This window comes from Podarcis vaucheri (genome assembly GCF_965113315.1).
Source record: "Podarcis vaucheri genome assembly, chromosome: 2".
Lineage (NCBI taxonomy): Eukaryota > Metazoa > Chordata > Lepidosauria > Squamata > Lacertidae > Podarcis > Podarcis vaucheri.
In genome coordinates this window covers 15,277,852-15,302,845 of record NC_138760.1, presented here as the reverse complement: position 1 = coordinate 15,302,845, position 24,994 = coordinate 15,277,852, and the positions used below count along the sequence as shown (strand labels likewise).

Sequence of the window (24,994 nt, the reverse complement as noted above, 5' to 3'; positions counted from 1 at the left end):
ATCAGCTCTAAATTCCATTTGACAGTGACAGATGATCACTTGCATCGTAAGGTTCAAGAGTAAACACGGGTAAGATGAATACAGACTAGCAAGAACGATGCAACCCGTTGCATCAAGTAAGGGGAAGTGGGGTCACTCTCAGTGCTGATGAATTCTTGACTTCAAGCCTGTTGCACAAGTCTATATTTTTTTAATCTCCAGCGATAAATTACTCAGACAAAGGCTTAGAGCTCAACCCAAACGAGAGAGGCCACCAGGAGAAAAGTTAAACACTTTAACAAGAATAAAACCATGCAGTTGTAAAAGATCCATAGTTGCGGGGGGGGGGGGGAGGCAAAGTAGAAGACAGACTTGAGCGCAGTATAATGAATTCTCTATGTCCAAAAATAGAAGTCTTATTTCAGAGGTGAGGTGGGAAGGGGGAGAAAGAGAGAGAGAAAGAATGGAAGGAGAGCAGCTGGAGCATTTCCAGATTGTGGGATAGCCAGCCTCATATAACCAACATGGTTCAACCTAATTGATGCATGAAGGGGTTAATACCATAGAGTAAGCTGTCCTGCCAAGCTTACTGAGGTCACTTCCCCTTACCTTGGGAGGAAATGGGTAATCAGGTCTGTTGTTCAGTTTACCTGAGAAGCTCAAGTGTGAGGAGGCTCTCAGAAGCTGCTCTTGAGTTTATCCACTAGTGATTTAGGAACTTTCACCACTAAGCCAAGTTTTACGGCCTGTGCAAATTTCTGGAGGACAGGAAACTGACCTTTGAAGAGTTTGTAAGTAAACCATTTTTAATTTACCAAATGTGGGTGTGTCCCCTCCCCCGCTAGGGGAAGAGGGAAATTTTGGATCTCACGGGCTTATTTTAAAGGTCTAACAGCCTATATTTCTATATTTCACTTTGTTGCATGTTTTGAGATTTTAAATCTCTGCTGGGGTTATCTCACCAGAGTACATAGTCCAAACATGGGTCTTGGCATCCAGGAATTCTCCTTTTATATACCTATTTTTTCCCCTTTGCACCAATACAGATGACAGCAGAAAATGTTACTTCTTGTTCTTTGTATTTTATCTATTGACTTATTTGGGGTTTTACTAGTGCAAGTGCAATTCTGTATAATAATAATAATAATAATAATAATAATAATAATAATAATAAATTTATTATTTATACCCCACCCATCTTGCTGAGTCTCCCCAGCCACTCTGGGCGGCTTCCAATCAAGTGTTAAAAACAATACAGCATTAAATATTAAAAACGTCCCTAATCAAATCCTCATGAACTGACAACCACAAAAAGGGTTTTTGTGTGTGTCATTGTTATGTGAATAGGAAGTAACCTCCAGCCCAGGGAGCACACAGTAGTAGGGGTGTGTGTGTGTGTGTGTGTGTGTGAGAGAGAGAGAGAGAGAGAGAGAGAGAGGTAAGGCTTCACCTGTTGGATTTCAGACTGCCCTTTCCCTAGCTGCTAACAGGATAGGACCCTTGCCTGAGCAAAATGGGACACTAGAATAGGCCTGTTATGTTGGCCCATGTCATGAGGCTCTGTGCCTTTAACTGCTGTGGGACAGGCACCAATTCAACAGGTGTAGCCTTTCCCTTCATTATGCCAGGAGAAGCTTCAGCTGTTTGCCTTGTACTTGTGATGAGGCTTCTCAGCATTGTAAGCCCCCTATAGTCTAGGTTGAAGCTTCAGAAATCCTTTGGACCTAGCCAGTACCTTTTCAGGCAGAAATCCTACAAAAACACTCCCGCGTTCACCCCCTTCCCCATCTGGTAAAAAACAAGAGCCTGGCCCCAGCTGGCTGTTTGTGGTTTGGCCTGGGATGGGTGGAGGCCTGTTGGCTAGGAGAGCTATTTATCTAGCACATTTTGGGACGTTTCCACGATTCTTCTTCCTCTTTTTTTAGCATGCCAAAGCTGTGGCTGTCAAGTGAGGGAAGAAAAGAGACATTTCTTGGTGTAAACAGCATGCCACAGCACACCGCCGCAGCCACGAGCTTAGCACGAGAGGAGGATAAAAAACCGGGAGTGGTGGAATCGGCTCTTAGCGTTTCTTTCTCAAAAATATTATTTGATGGTTTCATATAAACCAGGCCTCACTCCCCTCCAGGGCTTCTTATCGAAGGCTTCATCCCTGGAACACGTGCTGCAACAATAGAGCAATGATGGACATGGGGAAAGTACTTTTCCATTTATCACTGAGTAGCTGGTAAGGTAAAGGGACCCCTGACCATTAGATCCAGTCGTGGCCAACTCTGGGGTTGCGATGCTCATCTTGCTTTATTGGCCAAGGGAGCCGGCGTAAAGCTTCCGGGTCATGTGGCCAGCATGACTAAGCCACTTCTGGCGAACCAGAGCAGCGCACGGAAATGCCGTTTACCTTCCCGCCGGAGCGGCACCTATTTATCTACTTGCACTTTGACGTGCTTTCGAACTGCTCGGTTGGCAGGAGCTGGGACCGAGCAACGGGAGCTCACCCCATCCATTCATAATTTTCTGGGGTTAAAAGGAGAAATTTATGGTTGCCATGTCTGCACACACCACTCCAAGGCCCTGTTCCTGTGCCTTTAAGAGCAACCACACAATTGGGACATTAGCAGGTGAAACAGTTTCTGACAAGGAGGCATGAAGCAGATGGACGAAAGCTTCACCTGGTTAACTTTTATTTGGCAGGGTGCTGTTGAGAAGCATCAGGAGCCAGGGCAGTAAAAGTGGCAATTCTAGGGTGGAATCGAGACAAATTAAAAATGCTGTGAAAATGCTTTTTAAAATAATGTGTTTTGAAAAATATACTGTATTGAATTTGCCATAAGCTCACCATTTAGTCTCCCATTTGTATAATGCACTTAAAAAGCTATATTTGCAGCTGTACTGCCAAGTCCCAAGTCACAGGATTTCGGTTCCTTCCAGGCGTCACAAAAGGTCTTTGAAAAACGGGCCACTGCAGTGCATTTTGGTGTAGCAAGGAATTGCGTGAGAGGGAATCTCAGACCCTCCAAGTGTCCCTATTTTCCAGGGACAGTCACAGATTTACGGAAGCCATCCTGGTTTCTGATTTGATCCTGGAATGTCCTGCTTTTCCTTAGGATGCCCTTAATTTCATTGGATAAATGTTGGAGGGTATGAACCTCCAGTGACCCCTGAGCCAAGGAGAAAAGTACGTAATTATACAACCTGTAGAAGACATCTGAAGGCAGCCCTGTATGGGAAAGTTTTTAAATGTTTAATTATGCTTTTATAGTGTTCTCGAAGCTACCAGCATGAGTTTGACCAAACTGTGGGTGGCAGTGGAAAACAGGAGTGCCTGGCGTGCTCTGGTCCATAGGGTCACAAAGAGTCGGACACCACTAAACAACAACAACATATATATATGTTGAAAGCCACCCTGAGTGGCTGGGGCAAGCCACCCAATCAGATGGGCAGGGCATAATTTTTTTTAAAAAAAATATTATTAATATTATGGAATAAAGGGACCCCTGACCATTAGGTCCAGTCGTGGCCAACTCTGGGGTTGCAGCGCTCATCTCGCTTTATTGGCCAAGGGAGCCGGCATACATCTTCCGGGTCAGGTGGCCAGCATGACTAAGCCGCTTCTGGAGAACCAGAACAGCACACGGAAACGCCGTTTAGAAACACTTCCTGCCGGAGTGGTACCTGTTTATCTACTTGCACTTTGACATGCTTTCAAACTGCTAGGTTGGCAGGAGCAGGGACCGAGCAACGGGAGCTCACCCCGCCGTGGGGATTCGAATCGCCGACCTTCTGATCGGCAAGTCCTAGGCTCTGTGGTTTAACCCACAGCACCACCTGCATCCCCAATATTATGGAATAGGATGTCCCTATTTTCATTGGAGAAATTTTGGAGGGTATGGGATCTCTGCTAGGTTGCCATGTTTGATAGCAACCTCTTGTAGCTGTCCCTTTAACAGCGGCTTGATATGCAGCAATTAGCAAGACCCCATCATTGGCATCACCCACCAGAGCTTCACAGGAAGAAGCCAAGCCAGCCAGCCCCCCCCCCCCGCTGCCGAATGGCAACCCTCATCTCCATGCATACCTATTATGAGCAAAGTCTCTTGTGACATCATTTTGCATGATGGGGGGAAATGCTTGCAGTGTAGTTAGTCTTGGTAGGCTATGAACACTGATGTCTACGACAGCTCTGCTTCTTCCTTCACAACATCTGCTGGTTCCAGAGCCCTGGTCTAAAGTCTCCATCTTCCATGTGGGCGTGCATTTGGTATGTAAACCTCTGATCTACAGCACAATCCTCAGTATGTTTACTCTGAAGGGAGCCTTGTGGATTTTACTCATTAGCTGAAAGTGTTTCGGCCGGCAGCCTTAAAAAGTTGGCTCCTTTTCATAAACTTTGGAGCCTTATAATGCGTTTAATATTGTGTCTGATGCCCGTCGGGGTGGGATTTTTTGAACCCGGATTCCCTTTGCTCCTCAGCATCCTCACTCTCGGGGGTGATGCGACGTGTCCTCTTTAGGTTTCAGAGCGGCTGAAGCCTGGGAGGTCACATGTGTTTATTTTCCAAGTGTACATATTTGTCTTGAGCTTTTCTGGATGCTGCAGAATAGATACCCTGTGTAAGCAAACATGAGCCTTGGCGGCGTTTTGCCACACTTGCCAAATCGGCCGAGATTTCAAGGGCTCAGTGTGACAGATTCCAACATGGACCCATCCTTTTCTAACAAGCGACCTGGGCCTGGAGAAAGACACAGTGTGTGTGTGTGTGTGTGTGTGTGTGTGTGTGTGTGTGTGTGGCTGCTTTGCAACTACAGAAGTATTTGAACCTCCCATAAGTCAACTGATGAACTCCTCTGTGTGACCTGTTTATTCAGCATTCATCTTGATTTGTTTCCACAAATTTTACTTGGTGGCGAGAATCGACTGGCTAGGGATGGAGAAGGAATTTGGCATTTAAAGGCAAACCTACCTACTTCTCCCTTTCCAAATATAATAATAATAATAATAATAATAATAATAATAATAGTAATTAATACTACATGAAGCAAAGCACAGCCATCCTTTGAAATTTGCACTTCTCCAAATTTAACAAACCAATTCTCCAGGCAAGTACAGAGGTACCTCTGGTTATGTACTTAATTCGTTCCGGAGGTCCGTTCTTTACCTGAAACTGTTCTTAACCTGAAGCACCACTTTAGCTAATGGGGCTTCCTACTGCTGCTGCGCCGCTGGAGCACAATTTCTGTTCTCATCCTGAAGCAAAGTTCTTAACCCGAGGTACTTTTTCTGGGTTAGCGGAGTCTGTAATCTGAAGTGTTTGTAACCTGAAGCGTATGTAACCCGAGGTACCACTGTACAGTAATGTGTACAGATATGCACATACTCTGGAAAGAGTCAGTTGATTTGGTTGTGGGAAGAACGATGCACACATGCCTTCCTCACCGGGCTCATGGTACATTAGGAATTACCCCCAGGCAAGTAAGCAAAACATAGGATCTCAACCAAAGACCATGGTCTTACACACACTCTTGGCCGCAAGCCCCATTGATCTTTGCAGGCTCTCCCATCTTTTTACTTTTGAGCAAATAACCATTAAAGGCAGGGGGGTCTTTTGGATGGGGACCACAGCCAGGGGAGGAAATACTCATTTTTTAAAAAGTGAAAATCTCTTCCCACTCCTGCAGCCTCTATTTTATTCTGTTATTATTTATTCTCTCATGAGTGAATCTGATCAGTAACATGGCACTGTGGGGGAAAGGGGGCAAATCACCCACACACTTGGGGCCACAGTTCTGATCCAAATCACCCTCTATGGATGCCATTTGCTAAAATTCAAAGAGACGTTCATGGCTCTCCATTGCCTTGGCTAGTTAAATCATAAGTATGCAGACATGGGATCTGCATGTGTTGCAATGCCCTCTTTGTTAATTAGTTGGGCTGATTTTTCATTGCTTCCTAAACCCAACCAAAGCTGCTCTCTCTGCATCCAGGAGAAGGTCACACAGCAGTCCATGAGAACTAGGATTGAAAGGATCTGTTCATTAATACGTGGATTCTGAACTGGACGCATCTGTGGCAAGAGAGAGCTCAGTTTCCAGCACTGCCGCTGCCATCTCTCGATTCGGGCAATGTCTGATTGCAGAGATAAACTGTTACCTACGTTCAACTTCCTCCAAAACAAAAATATTTGTGTGCCAAAATATTATCCACTTTATCTTCTCCTTGTTCTTCTGGTTCGTCTGCAAATGGGTGAATTAAGATGGATAGTTGCTTCACAGAATCTCCACATCTGTTGACAACAGCCTTTCATATACCCGGGCCCCTTGTTCTCCAGGGGTGCATCTGAGAGGAAATACTGTCTTCAGTTTCCAATCCTCTGCTTGGCTGCCTGCTTGGGCGCTAGCAGCTGAGCACAGCTGTGTATCTTCCGTTGCCAAAGAAGCTTGGATGTTTTTACCTTTGGGGGCTTCCTTAATTCCTGTGCATGGGTTCAATGCAACAGAATTTAGAGGCACCCTCTTGCTGTTACAGGGAAAGACAGCTACAAGCTTCTGGATGCAAATGACGCCTGCGAGTGGGTGTAACAAAAACTCCAGGTCCGGCTGCTTCTCTGAGAAGCAGCACAAGGAGGAGGCAGCCTGGGATGAGCAGGAAAAGCTGTGCTTGACCCTTCTCCCACCGACTGCTTTCCCTCTTCCACCCGAAGCTGCTTTTTTCCACCTGTGGGGTTGCAATCGCAGAATTGCTCTGCCCCTGCCTGTCTTCCCATCTCTATTTTCTGCTCCAGGCTGCTTTTCTCATCTTCGGTTTAAGTCACACGGTCACCTTGCAAATAGCTATTTATTACTATTCTAAAAATAAGTTTACCCAAAAAATGATGGTTGAATGCTGTAAAGCTACAGGGTCTGTTCCAATAAAGAACAAAAGGTACGCACTTGCCTTGAAACAAAAAGATCAATCCATTTCCCTTACATACAGCGTCAGTGAATTTATCGCATCCGGCGACTTCCAAAGCTTGAATCAGCCATGCTCTAATAGCTGTAAAAGGCAATTTCGAGCGTTCCAGTTCCTAGCTAGAGCTAGAGCTATCCTGGCTGAGACTAATAAATTCCAGATCGATAATCTAACAGGAAGGTGAAGAGAGAGATCTAACTTGTTGAGTAAAGATCACCCTAGAATCCAGATCAAGCAATTATCTGGAGCACTGTGGCCGGGGGTGGGGGTGGGGTGGGGGGGGAGAGTGATCAGCAGGGAGCAGCAAGTGCAGGGAGAAAAGCTGTGTTGGGTGGAACTTTTTTTATGTATGCTACAACAGCAGCAAGAATTCTCATCACAAAGTATTAGAAGACACAAGATCTACCCACCCGGGAAGAATGGCAGATGAAGGTGATGGACTACATGGAATTGGCAGAAATGACTGGAAGAATCCGAGACCAGGGAGAAGAGTTGGTGGAAGAAGATTGGAAAAAATTTAAAGACTATCTACAGAAATACTATAAAATTAATGAATGTTAAAGGGATGTTGGATTGAAAATAAGCGGTGTTGGTAAAAAGATTAATAAGAATATGTAAATATGGATTGATAATGGTGGAAAATATATATTTACTATAGGTTAAGATGCTGAGTAAGGTTAAATGATAGTGGGTAAGGATTTGCTGAACTAAATATCTGAATTGGAATACAAAAAGGGAGGTGTGAGGAGGTCAAGAAACTAGTGAAGGAAATATAAGATATGAAAATACTAATCTTTTTTCTGTTTTGCTTGTTGGCGTTTTTTATTCTTTTTTCTTCTATTTTGTTAACTGTTTTTTATTGTGCATTTATTGTGTGTTTTGTTTTGTATTTTGTATTTTTGTAGTTTTTCTTGGCTTTTGTATTTTATGTCTAAATTTTGAAGCCTTTGATTGTCTATGAAACTTCAATAAATATTACTTTAAAAAAAAGAAAAGAAAAGCTGTGTTGGGTGAAGGGAGGGTTAAAAACACCTCTGCTGCTGCCCTGCTCTAAATCGCCCCTTCCCCTTGCTGCTTTGCAGTGAAAGGGGAACACTGAACGTTTTTGTGTCAGGTTTAGTTAGACCAGGGTGGCCTCCAGATCTTCCTAGACCTCAGTTCCCATCATCTCTGGCTACTGACCATGCTGGTTAGGGCTAACTGGAATTGGAACCAAATGTGGAGGGTCACAGGTCCCTGGATGGCCAACATGGCATGGATGCTTGAATTGAGATTCCTTCATTGCAGGGGGTTGGGCTAGATGATCCTTGGGGTCCCTCCCAACTCTAATTCAGACTTGCATGTGCCTCTAGACCAGGGGTCAGCAACCTTTTTTCAGCCGTGGGCCATGTGATAGGCCGGACTATATTTTCTTTTTTTTGGGGGGGTGAACAAATTCCTATGCCCCACAAATAACCCAGAGATGCAATTTAAATAAAAGGACACATTCTACTCATGCAAAAACATGCTGTTCCCGGACTGTCCGCAGACCAGATTTAGAAGGTGATTGGGCCGGATCCGGCCCCCGGGCCTTAGGTTGCCTACCCCTGCTCTAGACAGTCTGTATTTTGTTGGAGGGATTCAAGTGCATGCTGGCACTTTAGTGCTCTTAACACCCCAGCGAAACAAATCCACTTAAAACAAAAAGCAAAAACACCCCTCTGTGGTTTGGAAAGCGAAGAGGTAAATGCACTGAGAAGTGTGGAGGAATGAATGACTAATGGGAAGACTTAAGCATCCCACAAGCAATTAAGAAAGAATGCTCTTTGTTGTATAACCAACCAGCAAACAAAGCAAAAGGAATGCTCAATAAAGACCAGACATGGGCCACATTTGCACCATCCATTTGTTGTTGTTGTTGTTTAGTCGTTTAGTCGTGTCCAACTCTTCGTGACCCCATGGACCAGAGCAGGCCAGGCACTCCTGTCTTCCACTGCCTCCTGCAGTTTGGTCAAACTCATGTTAGTAGCTTCAAGAACATCTAGTCCTCTGTCATCCCCTTCTCCTTGGGCCCTCCATCTTTCCCAACATCAGGGTCTTTTCCAGGGAGTCTTCTCTTCTCATGAGGTGGCCAAAGTATGGGAGCCTCAGCTTCAGGATCTGTCCTTCCAGTGAGCACTCAGGGCTGATTTCCTTCAGAATGGAACCATCCATTTAAAGAACTGTTATACCACTTGAACAGTCATGGCTGGGATTTGATAAGAGACCACCATTCCCTTCTCAGAGTTTTCTGGGAAGAGGGACTGATTGTAACTCGCAGAACCCTTAAACTACAGTTCCCAGGAATCTTTGTGGAAAGCCATGAAAATTTAAAGTGGCATAACTGTGCTTTAAATGCAAATGGAACCCAAGTCTAAATTTATGGAAGCGGTTCAGGATGAATGCTCAATAAACAGGTCATCTGGAAGAACCCTTAATCTTTACTTCATTATCGCTTTGCTGCAGAAAGAGTTGCAGGTGATATTAATGCTTGTTTTGATTATGATGATGGAGCTATAGATAGTAGGACAGCTGTATGGGATGTGTTTAAATCTGTCATTACTAGTGAGTGGTTCTTTCTGCCACAAAAACAGGGAGAGACAGGACATGGATTTATTGTTAGGGCATTTAGGAAAGAAATTGTATTATCTGGACAGTACTTGACAGCTCTCTTGCGCTTGGAAGAAATCGGATTGAATGGATGCTCTTAAAACTGAAAAAAAAAATGGTGGCATTTCTGAGACGAAAACATTTTGAAAAATGAGCTAAAGCAGGCAAATTGGGAGTGTCGACTAACTGGAAAGCTCAAGTTGAGAAACTCTGGCAAGCTAGTAATTTTAACAAGAATTTTAAAAAGACGGTTATATAAAACAGAACGTTATCCAGTAGCTTAGATGACTTCTCTTTTAGATAAGTTGCAAATCCCTCAAGTTTCACTTGAAGGCAGGGGAAATTTAAGTGCACCATTCCCCTTCCAGGAGGTATTATATCAGATTTAAGTCTCTTTTAAAAAGAGCATGGCTCCCTGTAGTGATATTTTTATGTTCCAAAATCTGCAATAGGGCAATAACTTTATTAGGCCAACCATAGTATCACAAAGTAGTGTGCAAACTTTCAGCTTTGGCCAAACTCTTCATCTATGTACCTGGTAAGCAGAGCAATGGGATTTGGTGGGGAGGGGGATTTTTTTGACTGATGTTGAAACTGGAGTCTGCATCCTCTGAAAGTTTTAAGACGGAATGGGCAGTGGACATAACTGCCATTCAAATTAGCCATGCATACATCAGCTATCTTTATTGTTTGTGTGATTTTTATATTACATCTTTGTGTGCAAATACTGGCTCTCATCTTGATGAATTTTTTTTTAACGTTGTATTGACAAGAGAGCTGAATGTATTGGTGGTCTCATTCATTGAAAGTTTTTAAGCAGAGGTTGGATGGATCTGTCAGGGATGCTTTTAGTCGTGATTCCTGCATTATAATGTTGACCACTGATGGTGCTATCTAAAACATACGGTAACAAAAATGAATTGCCTCTTCTGTTCGGATCACTGCAATTGTGGAATTTTAGTTTTTATTCACGTTTTGTTAGGTGGGAATGGACCCTGAACCCCATTGGATAGGATCACATGTAGGATTTAAAACTTCGATCAGGAAGAAATCTAAAAGGCAACCTTGCGTTTCTCCATATTCTGTGATACTATGAAACTGCACAGATTTATTTGCTTGCACTATGAGAAAATGGGATGCTTTTTCGGTAAGAACAAACATTAGCCACAACTCACAAGCAGTTCTTTAGATCAGCCTCCCCCAACTTGGGTGCCCTCCAGAAGTTGTTGGACTCCAACTCCCATCATCACTGACTATCAGACATGCTGGCTGGGACTGATTGGAATCGTAGTCCAATGGAAATCTGGAGGGTTCCATTTTGGGAAGGTTGCTTCAGAGGCGTTAATGCAAGTGCAAAGCTTTTTTAAAGCAAAAGTGAATACTGTTGGTGTCATTGAAAGACTGGGAAAAGCAGAAATAAGCTGAGTCTGGGTATCACCCCATTAGGATTAGCCATGTGGGATTCCACATTTAATTTAGAAGACACAGTGGGGTGGTTTTCTCAGTGGGGAAAATCATAATTTTTCTAAATTTAAAGACTCGCTGGAACATAACAGCTTCATTACCCACGAGGAGGTTAATTTGAAATCACAGTAGTGGATGCCGCCCTCGGATTGTACTTTCAAGTATGGCATTTGCTCTTATAGGAATTAATGGCTGACAGTGAGTTGAAGTTTAACTCAATGTGAAGAAACGTTGGGGGAAATTGATAGCAGGGAGGAAAAAGAGGCTATCACATTTCTGTGAGATAATATCAGATCTAGAAATCACGCGAGACTCACAGACATATTTGGACCAGAGACATGAGAATGGATATTTTATGTAAAATTTGGGGGGAAATACATATCATTTAATTTTCATCTTTTAAGTGAAGTGCAACATAGAATTGTATATTGCTAATGCCCGACTCTTGCAAGGTTAAGCAATATTGTGTAAACACATGCTTTTAAATGTTAGAAATGTGACACATTGAATATGCAGAATATAATAATATGTGGCAGAGCTGTCTGTATGTTTAAGATACATTGTCCCATGATTGGTGTGTATGTGTGGTGCAATTGATTGATTTATTGAAACAGCAAGAATAAGATTGAAATGGGCTAGCTTTAATTTTGGATGATCTTGGTCATTGGAGGGGCAGCTGAATCTTTGCTGCAAAGCATTCTGGTTGCTGCATGAATTTTAATAGTTTGTCACTGGTAAGCTGCACCGCTGGCAACAAGAATGACATTACTAATTGCAGTGCAATAGAGCTTACTCCCAGGTAAGAATATATAGGATTGCAGCTTGAAAGCCCGGGATATAGCAGAAATGTATGAATGGGCAAAGAACCCTTTTCTGCCCTACTATGGACCACATTTCCTCATGGGCAATGTGCTAGGACCCACATTCCTGTGGCAAAAGTGGGTGGGGCAGTGGGCGTGGCACTTTGTACAGGAGGCTACATTCCAGCCATACACAAGTCAGAAGTTGCTACCCGCCCATCTCTCCATCCTCCAACCAGACAAGCAAGAGATAGCATCACAATGGAAGGATCCATTCCAGGCAGGCAAAGGCATTCCAGAAGGGTAGGGAGCATGGCCAGTGAGAACATAAAAAGGTAAAGGTAAAGGGACCATTAAGTCCAGTCGTGGCCGACTCTGGGGTTGTGGCGCTCATCTCGCTTTATTGACCGAGGGAGCCGGCGTACAGCTTCCAGGTCACGTGGCCAGCATGACTAAGCCGCTTCTGGCGAACCAGAGCAACACACGGAAACGCCGTCTACTTGCACTTTGACGTGCTTTCGAACTGCTAGGCTGGCAGGAGCAGGCCACTGGAGCTCACCCCGTCTCGGGGATTCGAACCACCGACCTTCTGATCAGCAAGTCCTGGGCTCTAAGGTTTAACCCACAGCACCACCCGCATCCCTATTGAGAGCATACTCTCCAACATTTCTCTGATGAAAATAGGGACTGAAGTATGGCTCTCCCTCCTAATGATAACACCCTTCAGCCTGTGTAGGAGGAAATGCCTACTGACTTCTTACTCACCAATGAGTAGTTTAGTAATAATTGGAAAAAGCATCTCTCAGATTTGGTGGGTGCAAAATTGAGGGTGGGCAAATCTGTCAATTTCCATTTAATTCCGTTGCTTGTTTCCCAGGCTTAAATTCATATCCTCACATATTCACATCAGTTTGTGATTACTATTTTTTAAGTGCAAGCATTTGAATGCAAAAGTCTCTATACACACATTTTCTTATGCAATCACGTGCAAGTGGGGGATACCTGAAGTATGCATTTAAACACACATTTTATCTAGTATGGGCACTTTTGTAGCCATTACTTGCTTGGATAGTTTTATTGCAAAATTTGGAAAAGTGAGAATTTCAAAGGATGACTGTGTTTTGTTCACATATTGTTTCAGGAAGTGCAAGTTGGGTAGGTTTGCTTTTAAATTCAGACTGAACTGATTATTTCCCCTTCCCCATCCCTACGGGCAATGCTAATCAGAAAGCTCCAGGACCGGCCATTTGTTCACTCAGAACTTACCCATTTCCTGAATTACCGTACTATGCCATTTCCCTTGTCCCACTGCAGGGGATTGAGAAGCAGCTTGTGGGACAATTCTAAGGAAAAAACCCACCAGCAGCAAACAAGCTTCATTTGTTTGTGACTGCAGTCTCCTTTGGCTGTGTCAGATTTCCATGTCACGTATATTTGGACCGAAGTCCACCCACCCTCTCAGCCACAGGCTTGGCTGGGACAACTTTAAATACTATCAGTTGAAAACAAAAGTGGCCTTTCATTATGTGCAATGCTTTGAACATCAGTCCAGTGCTCAGATCTAAGCATATGTGATTGAATACCTGTCAGGGAAGTCATTTAGCAAAGCCGCTCTTTGTGATGTGCTAGCAAAACACCTGCAGGTGGGATGTCTACCTCATCATCCTGCTTCTCTTTCTTCACCCATCATCATGACAGGAATGGTGAAGGGGTCTGTATCTTTCAAAGACCCCCCTGATGGACACAGATGGGGACACACACCCTTGTGGAGTCACCATTTGCTCAGACCTTGTTACCAAGTGTGTGTGTGTATGAATGTGAATGTGTGAGTGACCTCTTCACCACAAAGGTATCCCCAAAGTGCAATGCTTACATCTCCCATCGGATAGAACCTAAATAATTCACTTGTATTGGCAGGGGAAACATCTGTGGCGCTCTGAAGGTTGCTGTGTTCAGTTCAGTACTGGTTGCTAAAAACTACCGTATTTTTTGCTCTATAAGACTCACTTTTTCCCTCCTAAAAAGTAAGGGGAAATGTGTGTGCGTCTTATGGAGCGAATGCAGGCTGCGCAGCTATCCCAGAAGCCAGAACAGCAAGAGGGATTGCTGCTTTCACTGCACAGTGATCCCTCTTGCTGTTCTGGCTTCTGAGATTCAGAATATTTTTTTCTTGTTTTCCTCCTCCAAAAACTAGGTGCGTCTTGTGGTCTGGTGTGTCTTATAGAGCGAAAAATACGGTAATTCCTAAACTCAGAGGCACCCCATTACTGGAGACTACAATTCCCTTAATCCCTGAATATTGGCCATGTTTGATTGGGGCTGGTGGAAGTTCAATGACATCTGGAAGGCCAAAGGTTTTCCCATTCCTGACATCTATGGCATAAAGTAAAATGGCACACTTGCGGACACCATTGCAATGGCAGCTAAGTTCCTGTCTTGTTGCTTCTGCTTGTCTAGCCAGTAATAAGTAAGCCCTGGTTTGCACATCCCTCCTGCACCTGGTCCTGATGCAAACGGTCCAAAATGCAACTCACACAGGCCTCTTTTTCCACATATAAATATTTATGGAAACACCCTGCCAGTTAGAGCATCTGCATGGACACGGTTGAAATGCATACAGATGTGGCTGAGTATTTCTTGCATGGAAGTTAGGTCAGCGTAAGAAGCTTTATCTGTTTCTCTGTGTGTAAAATACTCTTCAAGAAGACAAAATAGAGGCAGCTTTGCGCAATGCAAAAACAATGCAGAAATACCCTTCCTTCCATGGGAAGGCGAGCTGTTTGTTTAAGAGTCCCAAGAGAGAAAATACAGGAGACAGGACTTGCCAATTAGAAGGTTGGCAGTTCGAATCCCCGCGATGGGGTGAGCTCCTGTTGCTCGGTCCCTGCTCCTGCCAACCTAGCAGTTTGAAAGCACGTCAAAGTGCACGTAGATAAATAGGCACCGCTCCAGCGGGAAGGTACACGGCGTTTCCGTGCGCTGCTGTGGTTCGCCAGAAGCGGCTTAGTCATGTTGGTCACATGACCCAGAAGCTGTACGCTGGCTCCCTCGGCCAATAAAGCGAGATGAGCACAGCAACCCCAGAGTCGGCCCACGACTGGACTTAATGGTCAGGGGTCCCTTTACCTTTACCTCCATCCCACTGCTCACCAGCCATCCAGAGCTTGTGAAGAGGAGGTTTGCATGTTTGGACTGTTTGGCATGGTCAGAGAGGGGGAGTTGAGCTGTATTTCTTTGTGGCCCCAAGTGCTCCGTTGGTGGAGGTCTGCAGCAGTAAGAAGGAAGGCTAGGTTAGAGGCAACGACCCAGAAGATCAGTTAGAATCCATGCGTCACACATCTAATTTAGCTTGGACTAGGCAACAGCCAGACACATGTAGAGTTAAATTAGATGTCTGGCCCAGCATTTAAGCACAGGAACCAGCGCAACAAGCTTCTCAAGTTTTAAAAGCATTTTTGGCCTGTGCTCTCAGGTTGCCGTCAACACCTTTGGCCCTCCAGATGTCGTTGAAGTCCAGCAGCTCTCATCAGGCCCAGCCAACGTTGCCAATGATCAGGGATGATGGGAGCCGTCATCCAACAGGTTTTTGTGCTGGTGTTCCTTTCTCCACGAGGGCATGCCCACAAGCCAGGAGGTGGAACCTGCGGGCCATGTCCTTCTGTGGGTTTTATGCTGGAATTCACCAGCAGATAATTGCTCAACCAGTGTGGTGTGTTAGTCAGAGTGCTGGATGAGGATGTGGGATACCAGGGTTCGAATCCCCACTTTGGGCCTATTCTACCTCACAGGGTTGCTGTGAGGATGCAATGGCGAAGAGGAGGAAGTGTGTCTGCCACCTTCAGCTCTTTGGAGAAAGGTGGGATATACATGTAGTTCCCCCTCTCTCTCGTTCTCTATGAGTGTGTATAAAATATTTGCTAGGAAATAAAATCTAGTGCACATTATTGATAACGGCCAGATTCCTATCAATGGCAGTGATAATATGGAGAAAATTAACAACCTGAAGCTGAAAGGATTATATCCAGGCTGTAATCCTGAGTTGCAGTTACGATGTATTTTCGTATTTTGTTATGTATTTAAAATATTGGTATCCTCTATGGGACCACATTTGTCCCCATCCATGCTGTGGGCAGTGCTTAGTGGGGATGGGGCATGGCCTAGGTTCAGGCAGACAAATCAGTACTACTAATAATACAACCTGTCTTAGAAAGACGTTGTGCCTTTTAGTCAGGTGTGAGGTTCAAACTCAAGAAGGAGACTCCCCACCCCACCCTCTGGAGGTCTGAGGCAACACATACATCACCTCAAATTGTGACTCCATGAGATGAACAATTAATTTTTCAATATATTGGCATTGTTTTCTGTTAACCTAGCACAAATAAGTTAAATATTGAAACCCCAAAGATGATAATTATTAGGTAGGCTGTGCCCAACTTTTAAAGTAATGAGATAAGTTGGACCTCTTTCCTTTCCCTCCTGAATTCCACCTGTTTTTAATTCTGGGGGAGAAGCAAGGTCACCATTCCTAATGAGGGAATGGCATGCTGTATGCGGGAAGAAGTATTGTATAATGAATGTAAGGTACCATGAGCAAAGAGGCAGTGCTAACGGATCTATCTCAAAGAGATCAAAAGCACCTGAAAAGTATAGACTTGGTTGGCATTCAACACACAGCCACGGTTTGTTTTACAAACTGCAAGTTGTCACACAGGCGGTTAAGCAAACCATGGCTCGTTTCTCCACTGGTTTTATTTCCCAGCTGCTCGTGCCTCTGTGGTCTGGTGAGCATCTGGGGCAGGGTAATGAAACAAACCACAGCTAAGGAAGAGTGCTGGGTTTTCATGCAATGCCAAACCAAGTTTCATAAGCCAGCAATGAACCATGGGTTTGTACCATGGGTTGTTGGCAGTAAACAAACCATAGTTAAGCTGCTGGGCAGAGTTCGCACATAACACTAAGCCAAGGATTAATAAACCACAGTTCAGCAGTATGTGTAAAGCAGGATGCAGTGGATCTCCCAAGCAGCGACAACTGTTCCTGCTCATTTAGTACCCGGTCCTTTCATTTGCCCCACTACCATCCCCACCTGGAGTCCTGCTTGGCACAAACAGGTGAAAGTGTGGACAGAGAAAATGAATGGTTTGCTGTCTCTCTCACTGAAGAAAATTTAAGGCCCACACCCAAGGGAAAGGATGGCAACCCTCCTACAAGGAATGCTACCCATGCCCTCAGGTACCTTACTCTTTGATGGGGAACCAAATGTTGGTGAACTCCAATACCCCTAATCTCCAATGGATGGAGCTGCCCTAGGCAGAGACAAAAGGATTGCTGACCCAAATTAAGCACTGAGCTGGGATTTGGATCCAGGTTTCCCTTTGGTGTCCTGCATTTGTGTCCTGCATTTGTTTTTTAACTTTGGGCGATCTGCTTGGCTGGGATTTACCTGCTCTCACCTGCTGCTGCTGCTGCTGCTGCTTTATAAGCCTTGCTGCTCTCAGTGCTTGCTATAGGTCAGGTTCAGACAACCCATGAAACCAGAACACAGGCTCATCCATAGAAACCACCCAGATTTATCCTGGGATGCCTGGGTAGCACTTCCACTGCAAGATTGCATACCTTCAGATATTCTTCCAGGCCCCAGCCAGCTCTCAGCTGGCCAGAAGTCATTCTAGATATCTAGCATCTTTTCTCCTGCCAAACTCAGCAGCATTCACACACCGATTGCAAGGGAAGCAGCTTGCTTGGAATTAAGACATGATGCAATCCAGGAGTTGCCAACGTGGACACCCTGGTGTCCATGAAGCCTTTGAGGCTCCCAATAAACACACGCGCACACACACACATACACAGCCCCCTTGGTCATGGTGAGACTTGTTACCTTTTTCTCACTTAACAAGTACAGAGAGCTGGAGGAGGAAGTTGGAAGAGGGACACTCTTTCCTACTTCCTCCTTTTACCTCTATGTGCTTTTCAAAGCTCAGATTAATTCTACTGGATCCTAGTGTGTGTTTGAGCATTCCCCGCCCCATGGAGGCTGATCCACAGGAGGGGGTAGAAAAGAGATCACAGCACACATTCAAAAATCTGTATATGCCCACAGACCTCCAAAGGTTACTGACCTTGATGTAATAATATGGTATGTGTTTTTGTTTTGTTACAGTGTAAACAGCCCTCTGATCTTCGGATGAAGGGTGGTATAGAAAGTTAATAAATAATAAGAATAGTAATAATTAATTCTGTGTCTGTATTTATACACACAGGGCTTCTTGGGCTACAGCTGCCATATCCCAGCCTGAAGAGTCTTTCCGCCTTTCATAAAAACGTAAGTACTGCCTTGACAGATGAGCCCAAAGGTATGGTAATTTAGTCATAATAACTAATGTTTAATTAACCAACCAATGTTGTATGAATTTGCGTAATCCCTTTTACAAGCTATCTAGGCCAGGGTTGGGCAGATGGTAGCCTGGGATTTACTGGTAGAAGATCTCTGGTTGATTTGCCGTAGATGAGCAAGGATTTCTGACACCCGCCGTTTAACAATAGCAACTGTAAGACAACCTTTTCACCCAAATTAGGCTGTAGAAATGACACAAGCTAACCAGGACTGGATTTTTGTGTGAAAGGGCTTTTGTGTTCAGTTCAGTACTGGGTGCTGAAAACTATTTCCTAGGCTCAGAGGCACCTTGTTAATTGAATACTAATTGCATGGCTTTGCACCCGATTGGAGTTCTAGAAGAAAACACACACAAAGGAGGTCTGGCAAGACAGAAACCTCTGATCTAAGCTTGTGCTGTCACATCTTGCAACAGTGAGTTCCACAGGTTCATTATACACTACATGAACCTTTGAAGGGCTTAAAGGCAGCAGCAACAATACCTTCTGCACAATTGCTCTAATGGTCCTTTTGCCCATCCTCCTCTCCTGCCTGCTGCCCGTGAGCTGTGGAAGTGAATGCCTGAAATGTTCCATTGGCACAGGGTGGATATAGACAACCAATAGCCAAGCAATAACTTAACACCATGGGGGTCAAACCACTTGCTGTCAGATGTCTGTATCATCCAGTCGCAGAGATTATTTTTTTTTTAACTGCACATCAAACGTTCCTTTTGTATACTGTATATACAGTATACACAATATACTGTGTCTATACACTGTATTTGATGTTTGCAGTACATAGATCGAACAGACACCTGTATATACAGACATCTGTATATCTCCACATTCATGGTTCTTAAGGGCTGTCACACTTTAAGAGCCATGTCATTTTGAACTGAAAGGGTGTTGAGTCAAGTGATTGAGAAGATGCTGCAAGCTCAGCAAGAGCCCTGATCAATGGGACAATCCTCGTGTGGGATCAAGGTGCTGTGGTGCAGAAAACAAATGTGTTCTTCTGCCCTTCTGTTGTGAGCCAGCACTGCTCACCGCATGTCTAAGGAAGCGAAAGCTTGCCAGCAAGGAAAGGTTTGTCTGTTTGTTAGGCGCTGAGAGGGTCAAAGGCACCTTCTCTTCCTAAGCCCCTGGGAAGTTTACTGCAGCACATTATCAAGAAGCATGATTTCCTTGGGAAATGCTTGTGGCACTCCGGCTGTGCATGATGCTGTTGAGATTCCTGCATTGTAGGGGGCTGAATTTGATGATCCTTAGGGTCCCTTCCAACTCTACAATTCTATGATTCTATAATGTGAATTCTGTGCTATAGGCAGCTCCACTCTCAGACCCATGGGCCAGCCCCAGGCTGAAGTCACATGAACTGATAAAATGGAAACTTGGACCCAGCCCAATCCTTAATCTACCCTCCCTTGCTTGCGCTTTCTCTGCACTGCTTGAGCAAGCAAGGAAAAAGGAGGATTAAAAACCAGGGGAGGCAGCAATCTGCATGATCTCTCTCTCTGGGAGAGGGCTAGGTCTAAAATAGACATGCACACAGAACCCAGAGCCAATCGGAGTTCTTTGCAGGGCTGCCCTCAAGACATTTTGGTGATTGAGGCAGGAGATCTGAATAACATATTTAAACTGTTCGCCCCGAGGCAGTGGGAAAATCTCCAGCGCATGCCACACTTAAATGAACCGAAAATGCTCGGGAGCATCATGTGCTCAAACAGCTCTTCAGTTTGGTGGCGCTTGGAGAACATCCCAATGAACCATGCACTGCAGGTCGCATCTGCTTGACTCCCACTCTCCTTAATAGCACTCAAAATATGCTGCCCGAAGCAATGGCCTCATTTTGCCTCAGGGTAGAGCCACCTCTGGGTCACATTGGTGTTCAAGCGTAGGCTGAGACAGTGTAGGCAGTCAAGATCTCCTCCTCTGAGGGACGCATCACATGTTACAGTCTCAATGGATGCACATTACAGACTTGCAACGTGCATCGGTTGGAAACTGCAATGTTTCAAGTGTGCTTAACACTTTTTACCTATGCCATGGAAACATTCTCAGGAATAAACAGCTGCAGCGTGGAGATGCATCATATACCCGTTAATCAGGCACCCCCAAACTCAGCCCTCCAGATGTTTTGGGACTACAACTCCCATCATCCCTAGCTAACAGGACCAGTGGTCAGGGATGATGGGAATTGTAGCTGGAGAACAGCTGGAGGGCCGGTTTGGGGGTGCCTGCCGTTAACGCATATCGTCATGTATGAAACTGGTCTGAGCAGAACTCTTGTTTTTAGAGTTGAGTGGTGGTAGTCAAAATTTGGGGTGGTAATCAACTAAGTTTTAGTCAGAGCAGACCCAGTGAAATTAATGGAACTGGTCATGTTCATTAATTCCAGTGGGTCTGCTCTGACTAAAACTTAGTTGAGTCCATGAACTCGTTTTACGGCAAAGATAATCAGAACAATCTATATTGAAGTTTCTTATCCAGTGGTAACTAACTAAAGCTGTACAACTCAGCAGCTAATAGGTGATGCACAGCCATGGGCATAGCCAGGATTTTTGTTAGTAGGAGAAGGACCTCAAATTTGTATTGATTTGTATTGATTGGGGGAGGAGGAGCTGCCCCCTGCCTCCCCCTTGGCTACGCCCAGGGATGTAGCTTCCTTATCAAGATCTTCACAAATCTGACCAGAAGGGGTGGAAGTGGGAATTTGCTTCCCCTGAAATCCCCACCACATATCCCAAGGCTCTGGGATTTTGTACAGTGACATTTTCATGACCAGATCCAGGGGATGGGTTCTCTAGCTAAGTGTCCCTGAGGTCAGTGGAGCAAGAACAAACAGGATGCACTGGTCTGCTGACCTGGAGAAAACGGAAAGCCACCTCCCCATGTTTATACCAGTCCTATCCAATGCAGTGGTTTCATAATGCCTGCCAGTCGCAAGTTCCATGCCTTCCCTCCCTTCAGCATCTGAAGTGGGCGCTGGGATCAGAGCACACGCTTGCCCACAGAGCCTAGGGGTTGCTCCCAGTCTGAAGCCGCCATGCTGAGCCCTGGAGTCCCCGACAGAGGCGAAGAAAGCAGGCAAAACGAGCCTTATCACTTTTATTGTCATCAAGGGGCAGAGGGATCAAAGGTGCTATATGGGATGAAGCAGAAAGGCATTGGTGTCAGCAAGAAAGGTGGGGGGGAGAGAGAGAGAGAGGGCCAGGAGAAAGTCTAGCATGGACAGACGGATGGCAGGTGGAAAGACAGACACTCTGGGGTGAACAGGACACCTGGGATGGGCAGAGGGAGGGGGACAGATTGCCCTGTGGGCTTTGAGGGACTGAGGTAACGCGGGACAGGACTGGCGTGATTCATGCCAGCTAGGGGGAAGGTGGGTCCCATTCCCCCCACATACGCCAGTGTCTCTATTGCTCTGAACGTCAGTCACAGTTTTGAAAGGGGCAAGGGGAGAGGAGTGTGGCTAATGGCCATGGCATGGAAGACCTTCCTCCCTGGTCTACGGGGTCATATTCTGGGCCTTGTGTTGTTGTTCTGCTTGGGGCAGATGGGAAACTGCAGACCATGGTGCATGCATGCGTGTGTGTGTGTGTGTGTGTGTGTGTGTGTGTGAAAGAAAGAGTGAACCCAAACCTCTGTTGTTCCATTAATCAACACACACAAATGTACACACACACACACGCAAAATCCACGGATAGGCGCCAACTAGGATGCGTGCCAGGGAATTTAACAAGCATCTGGAATTTTATGTGCTCCGGGTGGGGTTGGGCTTTAGGAGAAGGGGGCCTGGAGAGGAGGAGGCGGTTTAATCTCCAGGAAACTAATGACCTGGCCTCCTGGTTAATGTCCCACCCACTCAAGAAAGGGGTGGAGGGATGGGGACCCAACTCTGTCGAAAAAAAGCAGAGGGGGAAGGAGACACAGAGAGTTGTTGTGCTACCATGGCAACAGCTCAAATAACCCAAAGGGAAGGTCTACAGGCAGAACGAGATGCAAGGAACTCCTTTAGAGAAGAGATCCCTGCTCTTCTTTACTTAGGAGCCAAGAGTCAAGGCTAACAACCCAGACCCAGTCAGATGAGTCAAAGCCCTTGCTCCTACTCAGTGAGACAGCAGCGTGAGTCCCAGTTTTTCACCATCACCACACACACACACACACACACAACCATACCCTTCACATGGTTTCCCGGTTAGGTGATGGGCTCACACTCACTTTCTCAATTCAGAGTTCTTCCTGATTCCTCCAGATTTAATGAAACGTAACTTTAAAAGAAGAAAAACAGCCCAGCCCAGATTCCCTTGATTTTCCTTACCTAGGGAGGGTGGGTGGTATAGAGGAGGGAACGGTTGTCTGACTCAGGTGTGTGGATGTCACTTCTGAACAGAAAACGATGCCGAGTTTGTTTATGTCTGTCTGCCTCTTAGAGGAATGGGGGGTGAGGGCAATGGGAGCACAGTAATTGCTCTGCCAGTCTCTTGTCGAGGTGCAGTGGTGGTGGGGCCACGGGGGGCCCCCATTGCATGGAAGCGCAGTGAGGGTGGGGCCAGCACAGGGGAGCGTGGGGGAATCGGGGGGGGGGGATATGTACATGGAGGTGCCGGCCAGCATTATTGCAGTAGGGGCTCTGTCTTCCGGAGGCCCTGTCTTCTGTCCCGTGCACACAAACACACACACACACAAACCCCTTTCAGTGCAAGTGGACAATGGCTTGTATGAGTGGGGGAGGCAAGGCCCCCCCCTTAGCTCTGGGATGGAAGGAGATTGCTTGCTGATCAGTCCCTGAGGTACCAGAACTGCCTCCCCTTTCGATGCTCCACAGAGTCCTGGGGAGGCACTATCGCTCCCCAACCTTTTGTGTACCTCGGGAGATGTGACTGACACACACACATAGATGCACACAAACACACCTTGGCCCAGCCTGTGGGAGACCCTGGCTCTTGTGCAGATTTGGCCAGGGACCCCCGATGGGGTTGAGAGCAGGTGCGTGTGTGTGTGTGTTTGTGTGAGGGCGGGATTGTCCCTTTTTCTCTTCTCAGAAAAATATTTCCATCTCTAGTTACAAAGAAAAAAAGAGGAAAAGAAACAACAACAAAAAAGAAAGGAAAGGAAAAATCGCTCCCGTTGGATGGGGCCGGGCGCCATGTGACGTTGCCGAGACCTGTTGCTAGTTGCCGGGGTGGGCGGTTCCAGTGGTGCCAAGAGTCCCGGGATTGTGGCAGGCAGGTGGGTGGGCATCAGTATGGCGAGAAGAGGATGGGTCCGTGTGCAGTTCGGATGGGCCCCGGAGCCGGGCGCAGGAGCGGGTGCGTCAGAGGCGGGCCCTGCAAGAGCGGGGGCGTCGGGGCTGGTCGCAGCGTCAGGGGCGAGGAAGCGGCGGCTGCCATGGCGGCTGCCACAGCCAGCGGATTGGGCAGCAATCCGGCCGCCAGCGACTTGGGAAGCTCCTTAGGGAAGGCCAGGGAGCCCTGTGGAAACAGAACGAGAGAGGCAGGCGTCAGAGGCAACGTTGGAGATTGCCTTACGGCAAGTCAGAGCTCCATCTAGCTCAGTAGTGTCTGGCAGCAGCTTTTGCACAGTCCCAGGAGTGGACATCCCCAGTTGTCATGGATACAGAGGGGTGATGGCAGGCACCAGCTGGGAAACCCCAAAGGGAAGAAGGCTCAGAGCTAGGGGATTGGTGGTGGGACAGCAATGCCTGGTCAGAGGGAGGAGACGGTGTCAAAAGCTAAAGCGGTAATAGGGTTTTTAGGGAGAAGGAAGAGGCGGTGGCAGAGAGCAGTCCAGAATCAGAGGCAGAAGTGGAGGCAAGCCAAGGAGCAGAAATGAGGCAGGCTGCTGAAGACTCCAGGGAGTAAAGGGACCCCTGACCATTAGGTCCGGTTGTGACTGACTCTGGGGTTGCGGTGCTCATCTCGCTTTACTGGCCGAGGGAGCCGGCATACAGCTTCCGGGTCATGTGGCCAACATGACTAAGCTGCTTCTGGCGAACCAGAGCAGTGCACGGAAACGCCGTTTACCTTCCCGCCAGAGCAGTGCATATTTATCTACTTGCACTTTGACATGCTTTCAAACTGCTAGGTTGGCAGGAGCAGGGACCGAGCAACAGGAGCTCACCCCGTTGCGGGGATTCGAACCGCCGCCCTTCTGAGCGGCAAGTCCTAGGCTCTGTGGTTTAACCCAGTGTTTCCCAACCTTGGGCCTCCAGCTGTTTTTGGACTACAACTCCCATCATCCCTAGCTAGCAAGACCAGTGGTCAGGGATGAAGGGAATTGTAGTTCAAAAACAGCTGGAGGCCCAAGGTTGGGAAACACTGGTTTAACCCACAGCGCCACAGAGTAGTCCAGAATCAGAGGCAGAAGTGGAGGCACGCCAAGGAGCAGAAATGAGGCAGGCTGCTGAAGACGCCAGCGGCTGGGCAATGTCAGGTTTTCAACATCATGATCTGGCATCGCGATGTTGAAATGGAGGAAGGAACAAGGTGCGTTGGCTCCAGCCCCGCAAGGTATCAGGGTGAAACTGCCAGCACTCTCACCGAGGGAGCTGTGGTGTTCTCACCCTGGCTCCTCACCAAGGCTTCCTTGTGCTATTCAGCTGGGGGGGGGCATGAAGGCTCCTGCCCCCACGCCAGCTGAGTCCCAATGTCCTTCTGGTTCAAGTGCGAGGCATGGGGGCTCGAGCAGTTTAACAGAGCCCCCCACCCCACCTGTGGCTTGCGCAAGCCAGAGGCGGGGTGGGGCTTCTTTAAACTGCTCCGCTGAGGAGCGAGCCCATGCCTTAGCAGAGCCATTTACA

The 24,994-nt window shown here is 46.4% G+C and overlaps 1 protein-coding gene and 1 long non-coding RNA gene across 11 annotated transcripts in view; one reads left to right on the top strand and one right to left on the bottom strand.

Moving 5' to 3' along the window:
• Nucleotides 1-626: 626 nt before the first annotated feature.
• LOC309526725 lies at nucleotides 627-21,793 on the top strand. Its single transcript, XR_014216883.1, has 2 exons — nucleotides 627-770; nucleotides 18,078-21,793. It is a non-coding gene; the product is annotated as an uncharacterized lncRNA (long non-coding RNA).
• ZNF385A (zinc finger protein 385A) overlaps nucleotides 21,287-24,994 on the bottom strand; it is a 210,672-nt gene continuing 206,964 nt past the window's right edge. For all 10 annotated transcript variants that reach the window (XM_082212628.1, XM_082212626.1, XM_082212624.1 and 7 more), the window contains one exon: nucleotides 21,287-23,666. In XM_082212628.1, coding sequence (XP_082068754.1) covers nucleotides 23,436-23,666 — 231 coding nt within the window. In that variant the 3' untranslated portion in view covers nucleotides 21,287-23,435. The remainder of the gene's footprint in view (nucleotides 23,667-24,994) is intronic.